The 27,143-nt window shown below is 39.9% G+C and overlaps 2 protein-coding genes across 2 annotated transcripts in view; one reads left to right on the top strand and one right to left on the bottom strand.

The window, feature by feature from the left end:
- The window catches only part of LOC134747309 (bridge-like lipid transfer protein family member 3B), a 51,978-nt gene extending 25,767 nt beyond the window's left edge, over window positions 1-26,211 (top strand). The window contains exons 18-28 of the mRNA XM_063681937.1: window positions 1,143-1,318; window positions 2,133-2,269; window positions 3,955-4,095; window positions 7,437-7,608; window positions 7,954-8,071; window positions 8,769-8,900; window positions 19,095-19,226; window positions 20,537-20,680; window positions 21,747-22,042; window positions 22,871-22,982; window positions 23,782-26,211. Of these exons, the coding sequence (XP_063538007.1) occupies window positions 1,143-1,318; window positions 2,133-2,269; window positions 3,955-4,095; window positions 7,437-7,608; window positions 7,954-8,071; window positions 8,769-8,900; window positions 19,095-19,226; window positions 20,537-20,680; window positions 21,747-22,042; window positions 22,871-22,982; window positions 23,782-23,811 (1,590 nt within the window). The 3' untranslated portion in view covers window positions 23,812-26,211. The remainder of the gene's footprint in view (window positions 1-1,142; window positions 1,319-2,132; window positions 2,270-3,954; window positions 4,096-7,436; window positions 7,609-7,953; window positions 8,072-8,768; window positions 8,901-19,094; window positions 19,227-20,536; window positions 20,681-21,746; window positions 22,043-22,870; window positions 22,983-23,781) is intronic.
- Window positions 1-27,143, bottom strand: part of LOC134747307 (uncharacterized) — a 136,917-nt gene that overhangs the window by 34,993 nt on the left and 74,781 nt on the right. The window lies entirely within an intron of this gene.

The following is a 27,143-nucleotide window of genomic DNA, read 5'->3' as shown; positions in this document are numbered from 1 at the left end:
GCCGGCGCCTCTGCTGGACGCCTGTCCGCTCACAGCCTGGGTAGGACACACAAGACCGTATGTTAGTATATGGTGCGCTCGAGTGGAGCCGCTGTGGGCGGACCTGTGCGGTGCGCGCGCCACCAACTACAAGCCGGCGCCTCTGCTGGACGCCTGTCCGCTCACAGCCTGGGTAGGACACACAAGACCGTATGTTAGTATATGGTGCGCTCGAGTGGAGCCGCTGTGGGCGGACCTGTGCGGTGCGCGCGCCACCAACTACAAGCCGGCGCCTCTGCTGGACGCCTGTCCGCTCACAGCCTGGGTAGGACACACAAGACCGTATGTTAGTATATGGTGCGCTCGAGTGGAGCCGCTGTGGGCGGACCTGTGCGGTGCGCGCGCCACCAACTACAAGCCGGCGCCTCTGCTGGACGCCTGTCCGCTCACAGCCTGGGTAGGACACACAAGACCGTATGTTAGTATATGGTGCGCTCGAGTGGAGCCGCTGTGGGCGGACCTGTGCGGTGCGCGCGCCACCAACTACAAGCCGGCGCCTCTGCTGGACGCCTGTCCGCTCACAGCCTGGGTAGGACACACAAGACCGTATGTTAGTATATGGTGCGCTCGAGTGGAGCCGCTGTGGGCGGACCTGTGCGGTGCGCGCGCCACCAACTACAAGCCGGCGCCTCTGCTGGACGCCTGTCCGCTCACAGCCTGGGTAGGACACACAAGACCGTATGTTAGTATATGGTGCGCTCGAGTGGAGCCGCTGTGGGCGGACCTGTGCGGTGCGCGCGCCACCAACTACAAGCCGGCGCCTCTGCTGGACGCCTGTCCGCTCACAGCCTGGGTAGGACACACAAGACCGTATGTTAGTATATGGTGCTGCCCATGGCAGTGGCTTGGCATGGCCCATCGATAGCCACTGTGTACTGGGGCCTTGATAGCGAGTGTGGATGTAATTTGCCCTATATTCTGCATCGGCTGCATCGCTAAAAACTTATCGGGTACTTTTAGTTACTATTTGTTTTTTTTTTTTTAGGAAATATCACTAATTTTAGAATATCGCCAGTTCGAATCTCGCTGTGAATTTTCCATTTTTTTTTAGCTAAGGCTTAGTACAAATTGAATTTCGTAATCAAATTTTCTTTTTTCCTCAGCTATGCTTCAACGAGGACTTCTCCCGCATCTGGGCAGTAGCTCGCACCACCGGCCTGGCCGGCCTGCAACTAAACCACTACCAAATGCTCTTTCTTCTGCGCCAACTTGAACGGGTCTCGGAGATGATGGCTTGGTTGGCTCATGATGCTGCTAGGCAACCTGACGCCAGTGCAGGGTAATGTAGACCTTATGTGCTCTAGATAAGGTTGATAATGCGTCAACACTTTCAACTAAACCACTACCAAATGCTCTTCCTACTGCGCCAACTTGAACGGGTCTCGGAGATGATGGCTTGGTTGGCTCATGATGCTGCTAGGCAACCTGACGCCAGTGCAGGGTAATGTAGACCTTATGTGCTCTAGATAAGGTTGATAATGCGTCAACACTTTCAACTAAACCACTACCAAATGCTCTTCCTACTGCGCCAACTTGAACGGGTCTCGGAGATGATGGCTTGGTTGGCTCATGATGCTGCTAGGCAACCTGACGCCAGTGCAGGGTAATGTAGACCTTATGTGCTCTAGATAAGGTTGATAATGCGTCAACACTTTCAACTAAACCACTACCAAATGCTCTTCCTACTGCGCCAACTTGAACGGGTCTCGGAGATGATGGCTTGGTTGGCTCATGATGCTGCTAGGCAACCTGACGCCAGTGCAGGGTAATGTAGACCTTATGTGCTCTAGATAAGGTTGATAATGCGTCAACACTTTCAACTAAACCACTACCAAATGCTCTTCCTACTGCGCCAACTTGAACGGGTCTCGGAGATGATGGCATGGTTGGCTCACGATGCTGCTAGACAACCTGACGCCAGTGCAGGGTAATGTTGACCTAATGTGCTCTAGATAAGGTTGATAATGCGTCAACACCCTCAACTAAACCACTACAAAATTGTCGTTACATAATTGGACTAGAAAACAATAATATTCAGACTCACTAGACCACGGTTTCTCGTGAAAAAGATTAACATTCTTTTTTTTTTCTAGATCAATAGTTGTAGGTGTGGTTGTACCAGCAGTGGAACTGACGCTGGTTCTCCCCTCGAACTGCCCTGGACAAGAGTCCTCCAGAGACCTAGACAGTGTTCCTTTGGACTCTTCTAGCCTTCAGGACATGAAAATGGGTGAGCCTTCTAGTAAATGAGAATTTTCGTGGTCACATTGTTCTTTTGCAACCGATCTTATGTTGATTTCATTCATAAAGCACCTAACAAATCACTATATTATTATTCAACAACGACGGGACTTAATCGCGTAAAATAAGAAGAAGGTTTTAAGATCTCATCCACATGGAACCCAGTCATTAGTAAGTGTAAGCGAAAACAAATATCGAAAGTTAAAAAATCTAATATTGTGAGACTGTGAGTGTTGTGTGTCGACCCGGTGACATCCCTAGTGCGCAAAACGTTCAAGTTAATAAACAAGACCAAGTGCGGGTAGTTCGAAAAACTCGCGGGCCTAGAAGATGTTGATGTCAACTTTAGCCAGTCTTCTCCGAGACCACGGGGACAACGCCGTCCTCGAAACGTCGGAGGTAAATTTAAAACTTATTTTACGCGATTAAGTCCCGTCGTTGTTGAATAATAATGAGTAAAAATCGTGAATGTTGAAATCACTATATGTGCCATTTTCAACCAAAAGGGTTGTTGTCGCTTGTCAGTAAGGCGCTATTTCCATATAGCTTCAATTAGAAATCAACTTTATCAACAAGCGACAATGTGGTACCTTTTGGTTGAAAACGTTACATATAGTATAAAACAAAGTCGCTTTCCGCTGTCTGTCTTACCCTATGTATGCTTAGATCTTTAAAACTACTCAACGGATTTTGATGCGTTTTTTTTAATAGATAGAGTGATTTGGGAGGAAGTTTTATATGTACAGTTTGTAAAGATTTTGTGTAAATTAGTTGAATTACCCGTGCGAAGCCGGGGCGGGTCGCTATAATTTAATAAATACAGGATACAGTTTTTAAGTTCCGTACCCAAAGGGTAAAAACGGCACCTTATTACTAAGACTTCGCTGTTCGTCTGTATGTTTGTCACCAGGCTGTATCTCATGAACCGTGATAGCTAGACAGTTGAAATTTTCACAAATGATGTATTTCTGTTGCCGCTATAACAACAAATACTAAAGAGTACGGAACCCTCGGTGCGCGAGTCCGACTCGCACTTGGCCAGTTTTTATTTTTTACTCTTTTGGCATAAACTTCATTATTTGTGACGTTTTCAAGCAAAAGGTACCACATTGTCGCTTACAACATGGACGAAAATTGCTTGTATCTTTATACGAAATGAAATGAAATACGAAAAACCTGCGAGAGCGTCCTTATGACAAGCGACAATGTGGTATCTTTTGCTTGAAAACGATACATTTTACTTTTAGGCTCCTTTCGCACGAGAGCTTAAAAAGCGTTGCGTGTGCGACGCACCCATAAGTAAGAGCGAGAAAGCGATATCTCTTTCTCGTTCTTACTTATGGGTGCGTCACACACGCAGCGCTTTTTAAGCTCTCGTGCGAATGGGGCCTTAAGGTAGTAAGTTTCAGCTAGGTTGCACTAGCTGTGGTCACGGTAGACCCGTTAAAGACATTAAATATCGCCGCTATACTTACTCAACCTCGTATCTGCAACACTCATTTGATGACAAAAACACCCGTAGTCCGAATGAAAGAAAAGCGACATTTCCATCAAATGATTGTTGCAGATATGAGGTTGAGTAAGTATAGCGACGATGTGTACTAAACGCGAGAATTTAAGGGGAAAAAATGTTTATATCACACATGTTTTATGCTGTTTTTTCTCTCACAATAGGATCTGAAGCGACAATGGCGCCATCTACACTAGTCGGCGATAGCGGTATCATCAGCAGTACACAGCCTGTGGAGATATGCTCAGCTCAACCTCTTCCCGCCGAGGAAATGCCACCACCCAGTCCAGGCCTTAGTTTTGGAGGTACTGACTACTCCACTGTTCTCTGCTGCACAAAATAGAAAACACTACCACAGAATAAGTAATAGTATTATCATACAGAACGGCCACGCACCGCCCCGCCCCGACTCGAATGTCCTCGCCCCGCGACAGAAATCTGGCGGACTTCTGGCGTACTCTCAGTACTATCAAAGGGGATATAATGGGATAGAGCGGTACTGTCATAGTAAATTTTGTAACCACAGTAAATTCACTTTTAAACTAAAAATTAAGATTTATAAGAATACGATAAAATGTATTTAAATATGGATAAATGACTTTTTTTATTAGCATTAATTATTTTTATGATTTTGACCCATGTTCTTTCACTGATATGCGTTAAAATTGTTAAATAACAAACGAAACCGTCAACGCCCTCTATACGAGAGTAGGCCAAATGTAGTGGCGCCATCTGATCGAGAATCAAATTTTCGTGATTTTCGAGGAACGTTTTTTCCTTAGACTGTATCCATCTATTACGGAGTGCTATCTATCTTTGGTACTATTTTTAAGCAACTTACTCACACTATGACGCATGACGCGTGTACGGACGTGCCGTTCAAATATAGAAACGCGAGTGATTTTTGATGTATAGCGTGTCCGCCCTGTGACACTACTTAGAATATAAGGTGATATGATCATGAATATCAACTTTTAAATACCTTGATTCACTTCGCAACTAAGCATACTAAATCAAGAAATAATTACGTACATAAATCACTATGAAACTACGGCCCCGAAAACCTCAAAAACGATCCCCATGACAAACATGTTTGAGGCTTACATTGTCTCTACTCGACTTTCTCTAGGTCAAAAATTTAGTCACAACATGAAATAAAACTATGAAAAGTGATTATATCGCGTATATTGAATTTAACATCCCGACGTTTCGAACCCTTTACAGCGTTCGTGGTCAACGGGTGACTGAGGAAAAACTACAAAGTGCAAAAATACCCACATACTAAAAATAATGAACCATCATAGACTATAAACTTTAAGGCTGGTTGTACATGCAAAATCGGGTTATAAGGCTAGTTATACACTACAATATACGCGATAAAAACTATAATCCGTTTCCATAGTTTTATTTCATGAGTAACTATCGCGGTAACCGAAGAGAATATTAGTCACAACAATTCGTTTTTCAACGAACTGTTTATCAAACGCTACCTATTGAACTTGAACTTGATCGATAAGCAGCTATTACTTTTAATTCCAGCAATCAAAAGCTTTTAGTAATAGTGGTAATCTGTAGCTAACGGATGAAAAACAAATGTTCGTGTACGGAATTCACCACGGACTGAATTGGCCGCATTGAACTTACGAGTCAATCTTGTATAAGGGCCTGACACTCTGATAGAGAAAGATAGTCTTATTGCGATTCCTATAAGCGGAAAGAGAAAATAGTGCCATGTTTTGTCCTTATCACCGACCGGGTGGCATCATAGGTAGGAAGCGATGGCGAACTACCGAAATTTATAAGAGTAAAAGAGAAAAAATCCTATGCTGCCCAAATTTTATATGAATATTCTCTCTTACCCCCGGTCGCTCGGTGGCGCATCTATAACTACTTGCATATACTATGTCTATGATCTTGTTTTAATCAAAACTTACAATTGGGTACTCTCCTACTAGACAAATCAGTTACTTTTTTAAAGCTGTCAAAACGATTTGTTATTATGGAATGTATATAAAAACGAATATAGTGACGTCACGGTCAACTCGCCTACTTTTTATATTTCTATCCGATTTATTAAATTTGTTTTTAAAAATAACTGCTATCTATGTTTTTCTAATAATTATCTGGTGATCGAAATTAAACTATCGTAAGACATATTTCAAAATATTTAGATCAGTACGGTTTCACTCACTTATTTTTTTTGGTTATTTTTAATCGTGCCTGAGGAAGGATTCCCGACGAATCCGAAACATGTCGCCAAAACTGACTAAAAATGATAGTGAGTGAAACCGTTCTGATCTAAATAATTATCTATTGCTTTATTTCGTGCACAGTGTGAAATAATTTAATAATAATTAAAAATAATAATAATAATAGTAATAAGCCCGCAGGGCAGCTTGTGGCGAGCTGTTGGGGAGTGACGACCCCACGGACCCGAGTGCTCCAGAGAGTCGGTCAGGGTCTCCGTCTCCGGCGTGTCTTCGTCGGTCGGAGTGGACCCCAAGGGGACCCGCAGGACTCTCAGCTCTGGCTTGCCTTCATTGGCCGTCCAGAGGGGAGTCGTAAGAGTTATATGCTCCAGGGGTGGAAGTGTTAAAGGGCATAACGCCGCGAGTAACTTCGGAGAAAGCGCAGCACACCTCTCGACACCCCTGAGCCGCTCACGCCGGTGTTGCGCCTGGCCGTCTTTACGATGGCGCATCAGGTGCCCATCTAACGAGTGGCGAGTCACCGCCTGCCTCGATAACTTGTGCAAGCAATGTTATGGCAGGTGTCCGGACTTCTTTGTAATAGCCCAGTCTTTTAACCACCCAAACTTAAACCATAGATCAGTACTCTGTCCATACTCTCTACAATAGTTTCCAATGCCTGCTGAAACCGGTTCACGGATATCTATTGATGTACCCGTGAATGGGTTCCAACAGGCGTTCTACATGACAACAAATCTCTCCAAACGGCCTCTACGTGTTGGATCTATATCCCCACGCACGCCTTATAAATGACCGGGATCGAAAGACCCGAGAGTTTAAAAACGGAGATAGTAATAATAATAATTTAATAGTAATTTTACGTATGTTTATCACTAGAGTCCACTTTCCCACACATTATTTTAGTTTATTTAAATTATTGTTTGTTTTTCACTTTCAGTTTTTGCTTTTTGATATTTTAGTTTTTCACTGTTTTTTTTTTCTTGCGAATGTCCACATATTAAGAGTTTTAAATTATTTTCTTGAATTATTTACTCGAAATTTTGCCATTGAAGCGCGCCCCGCCATGTCGGTTAAATACTGAAGATATAATGCCTTAATTTAAAAGATACAATCCTTTATATATACGAAATTATCTAGGTTAACTATGAATCACACTACTTGGGAGGTCTACACGTGAAAGGTGTCAAATGGTTATTAGAGAGTCATCTTACATTACTTTCCGTATATGGATTACATTCCTAACCTAATATGGGGAGAGTCGTCTTACATGACTCTCCGTATATGGTACCGCTAAGCTATATGATCCTTATGATCTAATTACATGTTATTCGAATCCTATAAATACCTAATATTCTATGCCTACACTTCAAAATCATTTATTTTAAATGCAGGAGACATCCCTATCGTTGGATTTTATAAGATTCATCTCTCTCCAGGTTTCTCGTCAATGCGTCGCGGCCTGACGTCGCTAGTGACATCTATCGACAGCGCGTGGACGCGCGACGACGCGCGTAGCGACGCCGCCTCCACAGCATCTTCTGACAGCGAACGTTATGTCGTCGTGGGCTTGGCTTGTGAATCTCCTCTCGACGCTGATCAGGCATTCAGGTGTGTACTCTTATATTAGATTTGAATTTAAACCCAAAGACTTACAACTGTTTTGAAGCCAAAGTTATATTATATACTCTAGCAAGTCTTTGTTAGTAAAAGCTCCAAATTTGAAAAATTTAGGAACGAAGGTATGTTCTCCCATACAAATTTTGAATTTCGCGGCTTTTCCTACTAATAAAGTTGGCTTGCCAGAGTATACATGTGGCTGGAGTTATATGCCAGGAAATATTGATTTCCGACACGGCCATCTTGACCTAGTACACGTCCTTGTGTGCCAAAAAGATGTATTTAATTTGGTTGTGTAAGATTATTTTACTAATCTTTTTGTTATTATTGTTATAGAGAGTTCGAACACGGGCGTATGTCTACGACCGGGGTAGAGGTTGCGTCGGAAGTTTTGGAGCGTTCCTCTTCGCCCAGCGACCATTCTGTAACCAGCTCCTGTCGCCGGCGAGATGTGGTTCGTGACGTTCGTCCCTATCTGTCATTTTGACATTTCTGTTCGTTAGAAAGAGACAAAATTGAACAACGGTCTGTAGGAGGTTGCTAAATTGTATGAATAAGGGGGTGAAAGTTTAGGCGTTTAACAACTTGACGACCGGTCTGGCCTAGAGGGTAGGGACCCTGACTATGAAACCGATGGTCCTGGGTTAGAATCCTGCTAAGGGCATTTTTTGTGTGATGAGCACAGATATTTGTTCCTGTATTAGTTATTATATAATGTATATATTATATATAGTAGTAGTAGTAGTAAACTCTTTATTGTACAAATATACACATTAAAAATTACATGGTACAAATAATAAGATGTACAAAGGCGAACTTATCCCTTTGAGGGATCTCTTCCAGTTAACCTAATATAATAATTAATAATATAATTATGTTATTAATATAAAATTATCCTCCAATAGAAAATGCATCAGCCAAAATGTATGAAACAGCCAAAACATTTTTCGCGATTTCGGGGTTGATCCCATCTTAAAAAGTAAAAGTTGCTCAGTGTAATCCCAAAACCTCCCTGGCAACGGGAATGCACTTATTTTTAGCCACCGTGTATATATCGTTGTCTCAAACAACACGAGCCTTCTTGAGCTTACTGTTTACTTTAGTCAACTAGTGTAAGAATGTCCAATATTGATATATAAGTAACTCCCCAGATCTCGACGTGCACTTGGCGCCTGCACGACGTGCACGCCGTGCAGCACAGCGGCGCCGCCTCGCGCCTGCGCCTCGCCGCCGGGGACCTGCGCACCGACGAGTGCGCCGCCATACCCTGGGACGAGTTCCAGGTGAGACCTTTAGTGGAGGGAATAAGGTTCACTTTTGAATGAAGTTGGCGACGTTTTTGGGTTCTAAGGCCTACGTGTAGACTGAAGTTGTTAGTTTAAACCTTGTACACGGTGTCTAAAAAATAAGTGCATTGCCGTTGCCAGGGAGGTTTTGGGATAATACTGAGCGACTTTTACTATGGGACCAACACCGAAATCGCGAAAATTTTTTTTACTATTTCATACATTATGGCTGGTCCATTTTCTATGGCAGGGTCACAGATTAATAAATAGTTACTACGTAACAGATACATCATTCCCATACAAAAGCGAAAATACCTACGCTATAATAGCCTACAAAATCTTAATAATAATACCTGCTGCTCAGGACGAGAAGAAATGTACCATAAGTACGCGCACAAAGAGTCGAGACTGCCTTGCTCGCCGTGCGAGTCACGTGCCAACGCGTCATCGTAAGAATGCGATAGGGTTGAACTGTTACTTATGTTATTATTGTAACAAAACGAATGTTGCGAATCAACCATATTTCAATCAAATATTTAAAAACAAAACTTATATATAATACCTGACTCAAAAAACTCCTTAATTTACGATTTACCTACTTATGTTCAAAGAAATAAATGGCAACAAAATTTATAAAGATAGATTTAAAATACTACTCGGTAAATACGACAAATTTTCCTTTGGTTTTTGACTTTTACACCCATCTACTGCACAATAATTACGTGGTTTCGGCATTTCGAAGCGTAGGCGCGGGAAACGTGCGGTGCGAGCGCTCAGGCGGGCGTTCGGCGGACCTCTGTCGGTTGTATCGTCGACGATACGCCGAGCGGTAGGCATATAACACGTGGCCTTGAGCGAGTGAAGGAGGCCTGGCAGAGTAGAAATTTTTTTTGCGATTTTGTGGTTGGTCCCATAATAAAAGTTGCTCAGTATAATCCAAAAACCTCCCTGGCAATGGGAATGCCCTTATTTTTTAGCCAGCCTGTATATAGGTTGATTCACGAAAGCTGGCACGAATGGAATAAACGAAACTTTCATTGTAGGTATGATCGAGTGACACCTGTATTGGTATACAGTCAGAGCCCCCATTTTATTGGTTAATGTGATACACACAGATATTTTCATTCACTCATGCATTCATCCCATTCGTGTCGGTTCTTGTGAATAGACCTGTAAAAAGAGGGAGGTTTTTAATTGTTAATGCGACATTTAGAAGCAAAAATTAGTAATTTATTATCTTAAAATAAAACTATGAAAACGGATTATTAACGGATTATCGGAATGTATTATGAATTCAATATACGCTATATAATCCGTTTTCATACTTTTATTTCATGAGTAACTATCGCGGTAACCGAAGACAATATTAATTATTATCTTCTTCGTAGGCATTAGAAGTTTCATAATATTTCTCTCAACATTGTATCTTTAGTACAAAGTTAATATTAAAAGATACATTGTTGAGAACAAAAATCTTTAATACAATTTGTTTTGCGAACTTGCAAAGATTTCTTTCGACTTTATTTCAATCCAATATAAAATGATCTAAAGATTTTTATATCGTAAATTTTTAATTCATTAATTTTTATATGTAGTATGTGAAATTTTCCGTCAATAATCAAGAAGCCAGTTAAATTTAAAGATTACAGCCGGGCTAGCACATGATTGGCGCGAGAGTATCTCGCCGCGACATAGACTACCCGTCCCCCTTTAATTCATACAGTTAATAAAAGATGGGTAGTCTATCTCGCGGCGAGATACTGTCGCGTCAATCATGTGCTCGGCCTACTGTAACGAGGCTGCGATCAAATGTGGTCGTGAGCTGCAGTCGCTGAATCTGAATACGTCAAAACTTAGACCAAAATCTTTGCAAGTTGGCACTATGTAACATGTGTCAGAATACATTACAGTGTCACTTCGATTCACTACATTACCCGTGACGTCTTACATACATGCCAACATCACCCAATTTTATTTCATACGTCGTACACAATATATTAAAGATAAGTTTATATGTGCCATTTTCAACCAAAAGGGTACTTATTCTCGCTTGTTAGTAAGGCGCTATTTCCATATAGCTTCAATTAGAAATCAACCTTACCAACATGCGACAATGTGGTACCTTTTGGTTGAATACGTCACATATAATATGTTAAACGCAATTAAAAGTATTTTGACATTAAATATTATGGTCTCACACAAATAAGATGTCAATTTCGACAGCTTTCAAACGATAAAACATGTTATAACCTATAAACAATTTATAATTTTATAGGTTATAAAATATTTGGCATTGATAGGTTGTAGTGTGTGCTACGCCTTACTCTCACAAGTGACATAGCCTATACTATATAAGCTCTACATAAGTTATTCTAGACAATATAGATCTATTACTCCAACCAAGTTGTTCTCCTTTAAGGCCGTTCCATCGGTTTGCCGCTGTCTTTGTCACATTTCGCAAGAAAGAATGGGAAAGAACATACGCGCCAAGTGTCAATTTTGATCGAATTTTGTCGGTTTTTATTTATTTTGAAAACGTTACCTTACAATATCGAAATTCTAAAGCTATGAAATTACTATTTATGTTAAGATTGTTTTTTCTTCTTTTTTTATAGTATCACATAATAAATAACCGAGTAAAGTAGGATTAAAAGTCGGAGTTAGAGGTTACTTTGGGAATTAATTGTATCGAGCGAAGTGTCATAATTCGTGTATCGGAAGCTATGTTGTTAAAGATAATATAGTCAAGAACTACATATATTTTTTCCACGTCTACGAATATCAACGCCTCTTAGAAAAACATGATTATATAAGGAGATTTTTCGCCTTCTGGCTCAGGGAACCGCCTTAACGCTATACCTTACATGGCGATCCTGCCAGGATGGCTGTGGCGTCAATGATACAGCTGTTGAATCATACGAATATATTCTGTTAAAATAACGCGTACATGCTATTATATACTACAGCTACGTACATGTGGGGGTGAGGCATAGTACACACACTACAACGTGTCATTATTGAAGTTTTATTTATTTTATTTGCTAGGACTATGAATTAATTGTTTTATTTATATTTTATATGTCAAATTCCCTTGATATTGTTGTCTAAGTGTAAAAGTAATGTAGTCTTGTTTTATTAATTTAAAATGTTATGGAGTCCATCTAAGTTAAGTTTGCCGCTACACGATATTCACTTGTCATATCTTTTCGAATTGAAGTTTGGCGTTTATCATGCTGTCTTACACGACCCCACTTACTGGACTGACAAATGTTATTGCCAATGCCAAGCCTTGATCGGTTAGGAGTGTTTTGTTAGTAGGTACAGCTGCAGAGTTAAGTAACTCCCCTGCAAACAAATTTCTATGCACGGGGGCCAATTAACTCTGCAGCTTACTGTATATTAGTACTTAGACGGACTACATTATTTTTACACCCGTACCATTTGTATTTGTGACATTCGATACATTTTCCATGTCATCCTATCTGGCATGTTAACATTCACCATTTTGTCCGTTTCTCTCAGAATTACCATTTTCATGTACAGCTTCTACCGTTGTTTGACTTGACGTAATAAATTTCAAAACTTCATATATTATTTTAATTTTATTAAAATCTTAATATTGATATGTGCTTGCCGAAGATGCAAAAAGATGAGTCGTTGACTTGTGATCTTTATAGCTTTTAGTTGGTTTCAAATAGTCTGGGCTCCATGCAAAATGGACAGATCAATTGTTGGTTGGCAGAGCCTATATCGGACAAAGCAATCAGTGTTTACCACTTTATTGACCTCTCCTTTGAGTAGGGAACTATGATAGCACCCATGAGGCTGACATGTTCACCTAGAGTGTCCAAAGCCTCCATAAAAACCAGATAAAAAAAAAAACTTGCAACCAAAATTTGCTTGGACCAACGTTAATTTGAAATTGATAACTTAAAAATGAAGTTTTTCTTTGATTACTATATGTATGCCATTAAGCGCAACGAATAATCGTTAAGCGTGCGGTTGTTTCATGCGATAAACGTAGCGTTTATACCCATTTTATATCAGATGATCTAATACACTTCATTGTTTTACGCGGTAAGCGCATTGTCTTCTTTCCTACATTCCGTGGATCGCATGCGTTCAACGCTGCGTTTATCGCATAAAACAACCGCGAGCTTTAAATTGCCACATTATTTACTTTTTCGAATTTAAACTATCGTGAGAACATATTAACTTAACTAATTTAGCGGTTTCACTCACGTATTCTTAGTCACTCGCGCGACATGTTTCGGAGAGCCTAGGTCTCCATTTTTAAGCACTAACAGTGCCTGAGTGAGTAGCTGTCACCACGCGGCGCGCCGCAGTACGTGGCGCCCACCCGTCGTGACAGCTACTCACTCAGGCACTGTTAGTGCTTGAAAATGGACACCTAGGCTCTCCGAAACATGTCGCGCGAGTGACTAAAAATACGTGAGTGAAACCGCTAAGTTATTTACTTTTTGTACAGAATGATTCAAAAATAAGTATAGCCTAGTAGGCCTTAGTAATCGTAAGTGAGTGTGATTGTATGATGACTATATGGAGCGACATAATCGCTAAGCGATAAAGCTCTTTAATAAAGTATAGCCAACGGTAGAAGCTGATTTTGTGCATGTCCGTACCACCGTATTTGTACCATCCGAAATTCCATCGTATCTCGTGTAACGTAAGGTCTATATTTGCCGTTTACTTTGTTTAACAGGTTTTTATGGTCTGGTTAAACTTTTGAGTGTATCCATTACTGCTGATATCGATTTATATTCTATTAGGAACTGTTTAATTTAATTTTAATAACAAAACTTCCGTGAGACACAAAAAAAAAACCCTCGACATGTTTCACTCCGTACCGAGAAGTGTCATCAGGGGCTGCGGCCCGCAGTCTGCGCCCGCGCCGTCACCGTCAACGCAAGCTCCTGATGACACTCCTCGCTACGAAGTAAAACATGTCTAGTTTTTCGACTTAAAATACGTGAGTGACCCGTTATTAATATATTTAATTTAAATTAACTCTCACGAAATACTACTTGAAAACATAAAACTGATTTTTAGATAGGGATATATTTGTGCTGTTTTTAAAAACGCTAGCGTTATAATTAATATTGGCATTTTCGGCATCCGCCTACGATTGGCCTCTGTATACGTTATTTTAAAGCAGCAGTTGTGCTTTTGCGGGGCCTAAAATTAGGGGCCAATGCAGTCATTACAGCACAGACAGCAGCTGCAGCTAAGCGAACTAGGTGTTCAAAAAGACCTACACTCTTACTCTCTTAGCAATAAAGTTGTGTTGAGTTTTTTTGGGCACCTCACCCGCTTAACCACTTCTCTAATAACTGTACTGTCAAGGGCATAAATATATATACATTCCCAAAGTTTTAAAAATATGTGTACGCTCTTACACCTTGGACAATAAAGTCGTGTACACATATTTTTGAGCCATTTGTCTGGATCGATATTTTTGCCTTCGACTGTACTTTAGTGGCCAAAAATTGTGTAGTTTACCTCGTTTTCAAAGTTTAAGCAGACCACAACAGTAATGCATCCTCAGTTTTTCTAAAACTATATGTATACCTGTGTTTTTTTCTCGCAACCCGCCCGCTCGGCTATCCCAGAACCGACTCAAGGTACTTAAAGAGTTAAACAAGTAGTTTATGTTAAGATAGTGGTAGTACAGGGGTACCCAACGATTAGACCTTGTGAAAAAAGGTTGGGAACCTCTGGGTAGTCGTGACGTAGCCAAGGGGGTTTGTATGTGTGAATGGATGAGGAAGATGTTTCCGTCACGCTCGTTTTTAAAATTTTGATTAGGGCTTATAGATAGACGTTGAAAATACAGATTGATTTAGAAGATGTGATCAGAAATAAATCTTCGTAGTGATTTCCTTTTAATAATAATTAAATGAAACAAAACGGTGTTTTTTTTTTCGATTTAATATTTAATGAAAAATGATGAATATCGATCATTACTTGATATGTTTCCATCACGTTTCTAAAATCAGCCCGTATATTTATCGAAAGACGCTCAACCAATTTTTCAAGCCGAGAGAGACTATTAGCAAGTATCTTTTAAATGATAGCACAATATTAGTAAATATTACATCATTATTAGTTGTAGGGTAACATCGGCTAATTTAATTATAAATAAATAAAGTAATTTCGACCACTTACAAATTAATTAGCTCCTCTCGACTTGATTTGTGTAAAAATGCTATCAGCTGTCGAAAGTTTATACATCGTGACTGGAAATATCTTTGCTGCTGCTCTTAAGCGAGGTTTAGACTAGCAAGAACTCGCATGCAATTTACGTTACATTACTGACTACTAAGGTATACTGCATTCGAAATGTTTATCATAGATAGATAGATAGATAAAACGTTTATTTGGATGCTGCAAAACACACAATTTTAGTGTAAAGTATAAGTAGGTACATTGCAGTCAGAACAAAACTTAAGTACTAAATTAAATTAACAAAAAATTTTTTACTTAAACACGAAATATTAGTTTTTAGTGGTTAGCTGCACGCTGTGTGCATTGCAGCAACAACAAAAGGGTTCCGACTCAGCTATACGCTCCACTCTATTGAGCGGAGCACTGATATTCTGCCGGAACCCAGATCACGTTACAGTTAGGTAAATATGACGGTGATAAGTATACGGTACTGTAAAAAGTGTGTAGTTGAGTGGTGTTAGAAAGTTCTGAAATAAAATACATAAATAAAACAGAAAATAAGCATAAACATAGAAATAAAAATAGTAGTGGCCATAAAATAAGAGTGAGAAAGCGCGAAAGGTTCGGTACAAGATCTCATAGCAATACCGATTAGATCCTGAAATCAGCAACCAAAAAGCCGTATGGTATCAGATACCGCAATGTAATGAATATTGCATGCATGTTCTTGCTAGTCTAAACCTTGCTTAAAATCACATTCTATGTTTATTTTTAATCCGTTTCTAGCGACACAAACGCTTACTGACGTCACAACAGGTATAGTGCACACTAACATAACACTTGAATAGCTTTAAACCCAATTATACACTGCATGTCTAGATTCATCCATTAAAATGATACATACAGTTCGGCTAAGCTACCTCTGCATGGACTCTGACGTAAAATAGTACATTTTACAACTAGTGTGAAAAGACATTTCACACGTGTTGTAAACGACGTTTTTTAATACAATTGCGAAAAAATAATAAATTAATATATCATTAGTAGAATCATACCACCAAACCAAACCAAAACCAAAAGTACCTATACAGCCCGCGATACCTTCATACTCGTGCGCGCCCCGGCCGCGGCCGCCGCGGGCCCGGCGCGGGTTGGTCAACGACACCTCCGAGTAACTCATGAGGCCCTGGTACCTGCTCAAGCTAAATTACATTTTAACTGCGTTTCGAAAGTATAGTTTGGAACTAAAAAGTAAAAAGCACTAGTTCGAGAAATTGAGCTTCTCTCGCACGCTACGCAGCCACAAAAAGTACCACTTTTTGAGCAACTTTATTAAAAAATGTGTTTTTATATTAAAAAGTAATATTCTCATAGTAAGTTGTCGTTTATCGTTATCGTGACAAGTCCACACTTTGTCATTCCTTAGTCTGTGCAGATTTACCTTGTCCCGACTCTATGATGGTCGCACTTTATCTATCGTGACATATGCATGACATGACAAATGATAGAAGCGCGACTATCTTAGGCCTGCTAGAACATCCTTGGACAATATTACTTTTTAGTGAAAAAAAATTCAACACCTTTTTAAGTTTTCTAGCATGGTTTCCTTCACTAGACACTATAAATTGCCCAGATTATCTGGTCATTTATATATACATCATAAACTGTTACATAAACGCCATTTTAAATGTAGCAATTAGACTTTAATACTAACAATTTGACACTGCCGATTGCATTGCATGCGTTTTCCATTTAGGATCGTCCAAATGAAAATAAGTTCTATATATCAGCATTTATTCAAAAGCAAATTGAACCTTAATGTTATAAGTAAAAAGCTCTTTTTGAAGTGTGCGGAAAAATGTCGTAACTGCTATATACTTCAAATTAAATCGTTTACTCTTATCATTATAATTAAATTAGAGTGCGGACGAACGGGAATTCAACCTTAATTATGTATAAGATTTATATTTAAGAATATGCATAAAGGGGTCCACTGACTACCAGTCCGCCGGACGATATCGGCCTGTCGGTTAGAAAGAACAAAAATTTGACAGTTCCGAACAACTGACAGGCCGATATTGTCCGGCGGACTGATAGTCAGTGGGCCCCTTATAAGCGACAATATAACCCATTTTTATTTGGACGAAATGAGACGAGACTTTAATGCATAACTACCTATAACTACTCTACTTGTATTCCTTAAAAGTTAACAACAATCTTAAACACCATTTTTGCACGATACTGCGTTCAATTGGTTACCTAGTGCGCCTGTTAGAGGCATAGTGCATCTAATTGTCTCTTTTATCAAAGCTTTATCACGCTTTTATTACGCGATAAGGCGTTGTTTAAAGTGATCATGGTTAAGAAAATCAGTTGAAACAGATATATGGACAGCATAGTTATAGTTTGGGACACAGATGTGTTATATTGATCCTAGTCTGTAATTTACAAGTGTGGTTTTCTGGGTCATAAATTCTTAATAATACATTTTAGTTAATATGTTTGGCAACACCACCGTAAACATTATATTTTTTTTTAAATGGGTTTACTAATGTATTGCCAAAAATCGTTTCCCAAACTATTTTACGCAAATTATCATTTGGCAAAATTTCATTTCGCAAATTTTCATAATCCAACCTAACCTAACCCAACCTAGTACGTCATTTTCATTTCGCAATATGGAGTTGGGAAATGAAATGGTTGCGAAGTAAAAAACTTGCTAAAATTTCATTTGGGAAATGAAACTGATGCCATAAGTTTGTTGGGAAGTGAAATTTGGCGAAAAATATTTTGGCTAAACGGCGGTATCCCTTTTAAATGGGATCTTTATGTGGTGGTTTTGCCAAAAATATATCACTGCAAACAGACGAATTTTTCAATCGGCTACCCCTTTTATTTAAAGCCAGCCATTTAATTTTAATAATAACTGCTATTAAAGAGGGTGTGAAGAATTTGCCGAAGTTACCCTATCTCCAACTGTCATTATGTTTTCTTTATAAGATATAAAATGGAAGAAATTTTAATTAAGGGATGTGATGTGAATTCAGATTGTTTATTTTTTCAAACAGATTTCTATTTTTGAGAAAAATAATGATATTATATAAAAGGGACACTGAATACGTTTCATGTGTAATTACATAGTTGAGATGTTCCGAACGTGTTCAAGTCTTAAATAGCGATGAAAGAAAATGTCTTACCAGAAATTATACATGCATTCATAATTTGCATATTTATTTTATGTACTTTTATGTTCACTACAAAAATAAGTGACACTTTTAAGCTTTATTTTGAATATTCTTAAAATAAAAAAACCCCACAATTAGCTCCATGCGTGAACTTATTTTTATTTTTGGATTCATAATTTATATCGTTGGAACACCGGAAATGATAAAAATACTTTTGTAAACCTTAACATTATTTTATTAAAAAATATTTAAAATGTTGAAAATTTTTAAGCGGTTGAAACGCTCATAATTTTTGGCGCGAATTCGACAGAGCGTGATGACGTCACACGTTGGGCGGCCCAACTGACGTTTGCTACTAATGACACTAATCTGTCGAACGCGTGACGTCACGTGGCGTTTCGAGCGTTTCGCTCACTAGCTTTTCGCGGGCAAATTTTTGTACTTTTTATTTATAATTTTAAGTAATTAAATGGTAATTTAAAAACGGAAATGCATTTGTAACATGATATAACGGTAACAAACATCCAAATAAAACATATTTCGTTCAAATATAAACTTCATGCATGAGGCTAATTGAACTACCACAACACATATATCAGAAAGGCATTGTACTATAGCTGCAAGTAAGTCTTAACTTTCCATCAAAATATTTTTTAATGAAATATTTCGCTAGCAGACTTCTCGGCGTAGTACATGTACATTCATCAAAATAACATTTACAAAGCGGAAGCTAATAGATTAAACATAACTAGAAAGCAATAACTTGCAGCTTTACAATACCTTTGATATAGCAAAAAGCTAATATAACTTGAATGTCTAGAACAAATTCTCGATGCGAGCGAGGGCTTGGACCGAGCCGGCCGTGGACGAGTGCGATCTGAAGCCTAGGGAAATACCAAAAGTCGCCGCTAGGATGACGAGAACTGAACTACCAAGGGTTCCTGATGAAAACGTAAGTTTATAAAGTTGGTTTGAACCGCAGCGAGGACGAGTGAGAAATCTAACTGTGAGATACTCCAAACTTACTTACTTACTCTTCTGGCGCAGCGACCCAAAGTGTGTCTTGGCCTCCAACACGACAGTTCGCCACTGATCCCGGTCCTGTGCAGTTTCTCGCCAGTCTTGGACCTGGAGCTCGCGCAGATCAGCGTCCACCACATCCGCCCATCGGTACCTAGGTCGCCCGAAAAAAGCGGCTCGGGCGGCGAAAAGAGCGTTTGAGGGGGAGGGGGGAGATACTCCAAAGGTAGCTAGATTCTCTCCTTGTCGTTACCTCATGTCTGAGGGACGTGACGAGTGTGGACACTCTTCACCAGTGCTCTCCAGGCCGCTCTGTCTTGGGCCCAGGCTAGCATCCTGCAGTGTGGCGTTTGTCACTAATGTGTTGTGAGCTAGAATTACAGGAACCGATCTACCAAGAGTTCCTGATGAATACCTCTAGTTGGTATGTAGTAATGGACCTCACTTCCAAAAGGTACACGAAGTTGGCTAGGATGACCAGATAGATCATGGTAAATGAAGAACGTTTCTCGAGAACGGCACAACTCTAGACCTGACGCCCAGAGATACGCCCGGTGGCTGCTAGGATGATCAGAACCGAACTACCAAGAATTCAAGATAAAAACGTAAGTGGTTTTTAAGTTGGTTTGTAATGATATTAGTATCGACCCGTTGTGCGAATGCGACCTGAAATCGAAAGATTCGCCGGAGTTAACCAGGTCCGAATTAATGAGAATTCCTGATGAAAACGTAAGTATCCTCTCTTTCTAGCGTTGTCCCGGCACTTCGGTACCGCGACATTTCTCAAAGGATTTTGTGTTTTTTTTTTGCTTGAATAGGAGGCTCCGCTAAACAACTTTATCCTAAGAATCGATAAAAATGAAATTATGTTTCCTATGTACATAATTTCCGACAAACATATACCTAAATACTTTGACTTCAGCTCTTAATATGTGCACAATGCTTCACGATAAAGTAACAATTGTATTATTCACGATAAAATGAATTAAAATGTATGTTGTAAACATTTTTCAGGCTCAAATTCTAACTGTTGTAAGACAAACTAACATTAAATAATTTTACCGTTTAGACTCACTTGTTTTTAGTCACTCGCGCGACATGTTTCGTAGAGCCGCGCGATACACTGCCGTCGTGAACGCTGCTCGCACTGGTGCTTGAGAAAGGAGACCTAGACTCTCCGAAACATGTCGCGCGAGTGACTAAAAACAAGTGTCTAAACCGTAAAATGATTTAATTTTTCAGGGTGTAACATCAGGGCTGGCGCCATTCGAGGAACTGCTAGAAGCGCGTGTTCGAGAAGTGAGCATAGCTCTCAACATGAGCACGGCCCTGGCGCTCGCTGAGTTCATAGAAGACGAGGTGCTGGTCCCGCCTATGCCTTTGGAAGTACGTATGTTAATGCTACTGTGATTGAAGCGAAAGGTACCAAGTTACATTGTCGGCTAATATGGGTAATTTATAATAGGGATTACGCGAAACTGCGCAGGTCACTCTTGCAGGCTGTGGTGGAATGTTATCGATCCCAGTGCGCCCTCACGAACGGCAAAGAGGGTGAAACGCCGGAGTGGGTTTAGTGGGTAGGGCCAAATACTCCCCCCCTCTCGGCAAGAGAGGGGCAAGGAGCGGCGAGTACCACACACCGTGCGTAAGTGCATTCCCACCAAAAAAAAAAACGATAAAGAGGCAGATAGCGAAATTTCGGAATTGCTTTTCCCAGTAGTTACTCTGTAAACAAACCGCCTTGATCCATAAATGACATATTTGATTATCTCTGAAAACTTGTCAAAAACCTGTCAAAGGTATGTATAACTTACTCTATGGTTTACTAAAAAGGCTAGTGCTGCACTCTAGTGGCAGAACATTGCAGTAATATCCCCTATTGAATCCTTATGGCAGAATAGTTATTTACGATACAAGTGCGGAAAAGAGGAAATTCGAAACGAGTGGCGACCGCAGGGAGTGTTTTAAATCGACACGAGTTGCGAATTACCTATTCGCACGTGTATCGTACAACGTTTTACAGTACATATGACCCTTTAAACTTTCGACATATGCACGAAAAGTGCTCTTTTACGCACTAGTGCGAGAAAGTAGCACCATATGTACTGACTGTACTGTAATATTCTTATTGACACTTAATGTTTCCCTACAATAACCTTTTGATTGAAAACGGCTTAACAATGCAAAAGGTGACAACTTAAAATTTAAAATTTGTCAAGCAACAAGCAGAAGCTCGTTTGACTTTGAATTACATTTTTTGGAAGCTACCTAATTATTAACATATTGATGCTGATTTTTTATCCATTTACCAGGCTTTTATGTAATTTTAAAATCATAAGAATATATTATTTTATATGTACTGACAAATTGAATATCTCAAAAATATTTCAATGACTTGATTAAGGACAAGGCTTTTTCAATTTATGCTAATATCCAATAACGTTTCTTTCAGGTGTTAATAGAAAACGTGAAACTCCACCTAAACGAAGACCGTCCAACCCGCTCCATTTCCTCCCCTCCCCCGCAACCCCTCGACATCGCCCTCACCACCCTCCGCCTCACCAGGGACGAGAACGGCATTCTCCGACTCGGCCCTCCTGAACACAACCCGTCCCCGTCGACACCGCAGCAACCGGAATTGGAGGAAGCGAAAGGGAAGATAGATAGCTTGAGTAGAGAAAATGAAGAGTTGAGAAAAAGGCTGATGACGTTGGCTAGGATTGCGGAGGATAACAGAGATTTGAGAGCGTAAGTATTATTTTTTTCTTACGACTCGGCCCTCCTGATACATAACGCGTCCCCGTCTACACCACAGCAACCGGAATTGGAGGAAGCGATAGGGAAGATTGATAGATTAACTAGAAAAAATGTGACGTTTTCAACTAAAAGGTACCACATTGTCGCTTGTTGATAAGGTTGATTTCTAATTGAAGCTATATGGAAATAGCGCCTTACTGACAAGCGACAATAAGTACCCTTTTGGTTGAAAATGGCACAAATGAAGAATTACGGAAGAGGTTAGTTTGAATAGGAACGAGGATAGGAGGAGGAGGATAATAGGAATCTAAAGAGCGTCAGTTTTTTTTTTTCTAAAGACGGCTTGTTCTGATTTAATAGCACGTCCCCGTCTACACTATATTAGCAACTTGAATTAAAGCTAACGAGATGGAAGATTTATAGTTTTAGTAGAGAACATTACGGATGAGTTTAATGACTGGTGAGGATCGCGGAGGGTAATAGGGATAAGAGCGTATTTTTTTTTACGACCTGGCCCTTCTGAACCTGATACGTCCCCGTCGACACCGCAGCAACCTGAATTGGAGAAAGCGAGATTTATAATTTGAGTAGAGAATATGAAGAATTACGGAAGAGGTTAATTACTTTAGAGAGGATAGCGGAGGATAATAGGAATTTGAGAACGTAAGTATTCTTTTCTAACGACTCGGCGTACCCTACACTGATGCGTGGTCTACACCACAGAAACCGAGAAAATATAGAATTGCGTAAAATATTGATTACTGTAGAGGATTATTGCCAATGGTTTTTCTTTTTACGTTATTCTTGTTTTCATTCCAGTAAAGCGGAAGAGGTGTCGGTGTTACGTCAGTGCGTGCACACGGCGCAGCAGGAAGTATCTAGTTTGCTGGCCGACAAGCAGGAGTTGCTGGAGGCCGTGCGAGTTTTGCAGGTAAAGTAAGGACGCTTAGAACGAACAATTTTGTACATTGAGCCGTCTGTTCACATCCCTAGCCACTGTGCGAGTGGGACAGCAGCATACGAGCGAGCAGTCCGAGCTATTCGACTTGACTTTTTCCCTTTTTAAGGCCGTTCCATCGGTTTGCCGCTGTCTTTGTTACATTTCGCAAGAAATAACGGGAAATAACATACACGCCAAGTGTCAATTTTGATCGGATTTTGTCGGTTTTTATTTATTTTAAAAACGTTACCTTACAACATCGAAATTCTAAAGTTATGAAATTACTATTTATGTTAAGATTATTTTTTCTTCTTCTTTTGTTTATAGTATTAAATAATAAATAACCGAGTAAAGTAGGATTAAAAGTCAGAGTTAGAGGTTACTTTGGGAATTAATTGTATCGAGCGAACTTTCATAATTCGTGTATCGGAAGCTATGTTGTTAAAGATAATATAGTCAAGAACTACATATATTTTTTCCACCTCTACGAATATCAAAACATGATCATATAAGGAGATTTTTCGACTTCTGGCTCAGGGAACCGCCTTAATAATTAAAAATTAGTTTAAATAATCATAAATAAATTTAGTCAGAAGTATTCTTCACGTATTGCATTAAACAACTTTATCTGATATACGTGTCGAATGGTTATTTTCAACTTGTGTCGTTTTGAAACAGTTGCGAATGTTGCGATTGCTCGTATCGTAGCGTTTTACACTCATTCGAGTCATTCGGTATTGTTTACATTCCACGGCCGTCTAATTTGTTGTATTGTATATATTGTTTGCAGGAGCAATTAGGGGTGCGCGGGAAGAGGTAGCGCTCCCTTGGCCGCGCCGGCGGCGACTGCTGCAGCCTCGACTGCACGCACTGCTGCGGCGAGCCGTAAGCCGTAAGCCGTAAGCCGTAAGCACTGGCTGTCTATACCGAGGAGAGCGGCCGTAATACAGCGGTGAATGATGTCACTAGAATATTGTCTCTGTAAACCAAACGGCGCGGTTTCCTAGAGGGCGGTGTTTGACACCGTAACGTCAATAAGCGGTGCCGCCTCTTGCGTGACGGCCGTGTTGATGGTGTCGATAGTTTCGTGAACGTTTTATTTTATAGCGGTGAAGCCATTTCTACTAAAATCTCAAATGTTCTGTACCACGAGATTTGAATAAATGATCTTCCACCCTACGATTAGTTTCCTCTTCTGGTGATAGTTCATCCTCCAAGTAAATTATTAAAGCTAAATCAAGGTCGTCCATTTTCGCCCCTGGATACGTTTCGTTTGACATTGGTGGCTGACGGTGTGTTATGACGCCGTGGAACTTTCCACATGTCGTCACCGTAAAGACGGCCGTCTTTTTGCATCCGCTATATGAGGGCATCGCTTTCTTAGGAAACCAGAGCTTTGTCACCACAAGTGTAACGAGTTTAGATTTCCAGGACTTAAGCCCGCCTCAGTGTTAGAGGGCGCATCGAGAGTTTAATGTACGATTCCCACCGACCGGCTGGAGTCGGGCCGCGTCGGAACGCATTTTCAATGTGCCTCATGTATGGCAGACACGATGGAATCCATCCGGAGCCGTCCGCGTCCGGCCGTACAATTGTGAAATGCGCTTCGACTCCGCCAGTTCGGTGGGTATCGTACTTAACTTAGACCATGGAACGCACGATCCCGCTCGACTTTAATGCCGACCATACATTTATTTAATGTTTGGTCACTGTTGAACTTCCAGGAGATATGAGTAGCACTGAGGCCGATTGTATATGTTTGCATTTCTTTTGCGGACGCCCAGCTTCCACACTGGAGCGTACATCGGGCGGGCCGTATGCTTGTTTGCCACCGAGGTGGTATTAAAAAAAAATCTGTTTGCACACCAAAAAGAAGGCAGCATGAAACTTTACAATACATTATTCTACATTCAGTGACTTCAGTAAGTCAAACGTTGTAACTCACTGTAATGGCGAGCTAATTTGACGGCTAACCGACCACTATATAGAAAGCTTCCGCTACACTCATGAAGTACATATATAAAGGACAACACTCACGTTTTTTAAGTCGAAAATTTCTCGGCATGTAACGCTCTATAACGAAGAACTTTATCTTTGTCGAAAAAACAGTCTCACTCCCTATTCAAGTTATACACGAATATGCCACCATATTTCACATTACTATTCCAGTTTTTTTCTGCTGCTTTTTACGACCTAGCAGTCAGACCGAAAATCTTAACAGTAATGCCAATTTTATTTACAATCTATAACCGTCAAACGTGTGGCATGTTGATCAATATCAAAATGTGGTATTTAGAAAATATTGGTCGAGGAGGGCAAATGTGATTACTGATATTTTATACTTGCGTACTTATAGTGTGCATTTATTATTGAGAAATAATTTTAATGTTACAATGCGAAAGTTTCAGAAACTGCAGTTTTGGGGGAAAATGTATGTACCTGGCAACACTGATACAAAAGTGTTGCTAGTGTTGTGTTTCTGAAACTGACGTGGTTCCTTTGATGTAGTTGTTATAATGTTTCAATCCATATTCAAAGCATATCGTGTCAAGATTTTGTATGTATTGTATTATTTTAATAACAAAACTTCCGTGAGACACAGACATATTAAATATATTAATAACGGGTCACTCACGTATTTTAAACGCTCGACATGTTTCACTCCGTACCGAGGAGCGTCATCAGGAGCTTGAAGCAAACATGCTAATTATATTTCATGTCTGCTAGAGTGGAGCCTTTGAGTATGGATTGTAGCAATTTGTAATACTGGTTTGTTTGTTGAACTCAACACACATTATTTTTGGCCCAGTGTTTTTAATAGGTGTTCTAGTTAATTCACTTTGGTGTTAGTTATATGTAGGGGTCAGTGTTACTATTTTAATATCTAATTTTTAGTAAATTACTTGTTGTATTAATATTTGAGCAGCTGGCAAATATCTTTTTTTTGTGTGGTTGTGGTACAGCAAAGAGATTAGTATTGCGATATAGCCTGGCCCGTTTAAATGCTTTTAGCCAAGCTACTTAATAGTTTAACTTCTTCAGATATTAACTTCAGACAATAGCTTACCTAGAAGTTTTTAAACAGGGCTTTTATAAAATGTGACACCAAACATTTCCTAGGCTAAGATTTTAAGTATAAGGGACAGATTATAGCCATATACATACTATAATTATATTTATTGTGGTAGCTTCAGTTTGTACAGTCGCCATCAGATATATCGGAGCGGCCATCACAAATATCTGAACACGCCTCTATTGTCAAGGCGCTAGGTGCGTGTTCAGATATTTTTGAGCACTTCGGCCGCTCCGATATATCTGATGGCGACTGTACCATCGCCCTCACTGTTAACTGACAGTTTGTAAACCTTATTATAAAAGGCATAAGGACCACCGATGGACAGTTAAAAGTGTTGCTGTTTGTATGTGAAATAGTATCATTGGAACACTGGGTATTTACTCTCTTTAAAATGTATATATTATTTGTATAATGAAATAAGACATTTTTGCTGGGTTAGTAATGTGTGCTTAGAACTCTCTAGACGTCTTTGGAAGAATTGTTATTAAAATGTGTATAAAAAAGTATTTGATATTATTAGGGAAAATAAGTATTAAGTTATTAACCCATTACAGCATTTAGCTTTTTTTTCTTTTTAAGGTCAATATGGGTTAGTGTGGCTTGCCTTCATATTGGGGTCTGTTTACATTTACACATTTATTAGCGTTTATTGCAAGTGCATACATTTGCTACTTTTACTTGCGTTTAGTGGTAAATGTACGAACTCGTATTGAACACTAATCTATGTGTAAACAGGCCCCAATATTGTGAAGCGTTTCGCTTCCACATTTCTTAAGCTAACTGCCAAGGAGTGGAACGCCCTGCCCGAGTCTGTGTTTCCACATGAGTACAATTTGGGGCTCTTCAAGGCAAGAGTTAATAGGTATCTCATAGGTAAGCGTGCTCCACCGTAGACAGCATCATCACTTACCATCAGGTGGGATCGTGGTCAAACGCCTGCCTATTCATCATAAAAAAAGGCCAACTTGGACACCAACCCCGTAGCCACATTGGACCATAGTACCGTTTATGGAATTCTATGTATATACTCATGGACAAATTTAGAAGAACGCAAAAAAAAGTTTATTTACTAATTT

The sequence above is a fragment of the Cydia strobilella genome, chromosome 14 (genome assembly GCF_947568885.1).
Source record: "Cydia strobilella chromosome 14, ilCydStro3.1, whole genome shotgun sequence".
NCBI lineage: Eukaryota > Metazoa > Arthropoda > Insecta > Lepidoptera > Tortricidae > Cydia > Cydia strobilella.
Note: the sequence above shows the minus strand (reverse complement) of the source record. Positions and strands in the feature narration are given on the sequence as shown.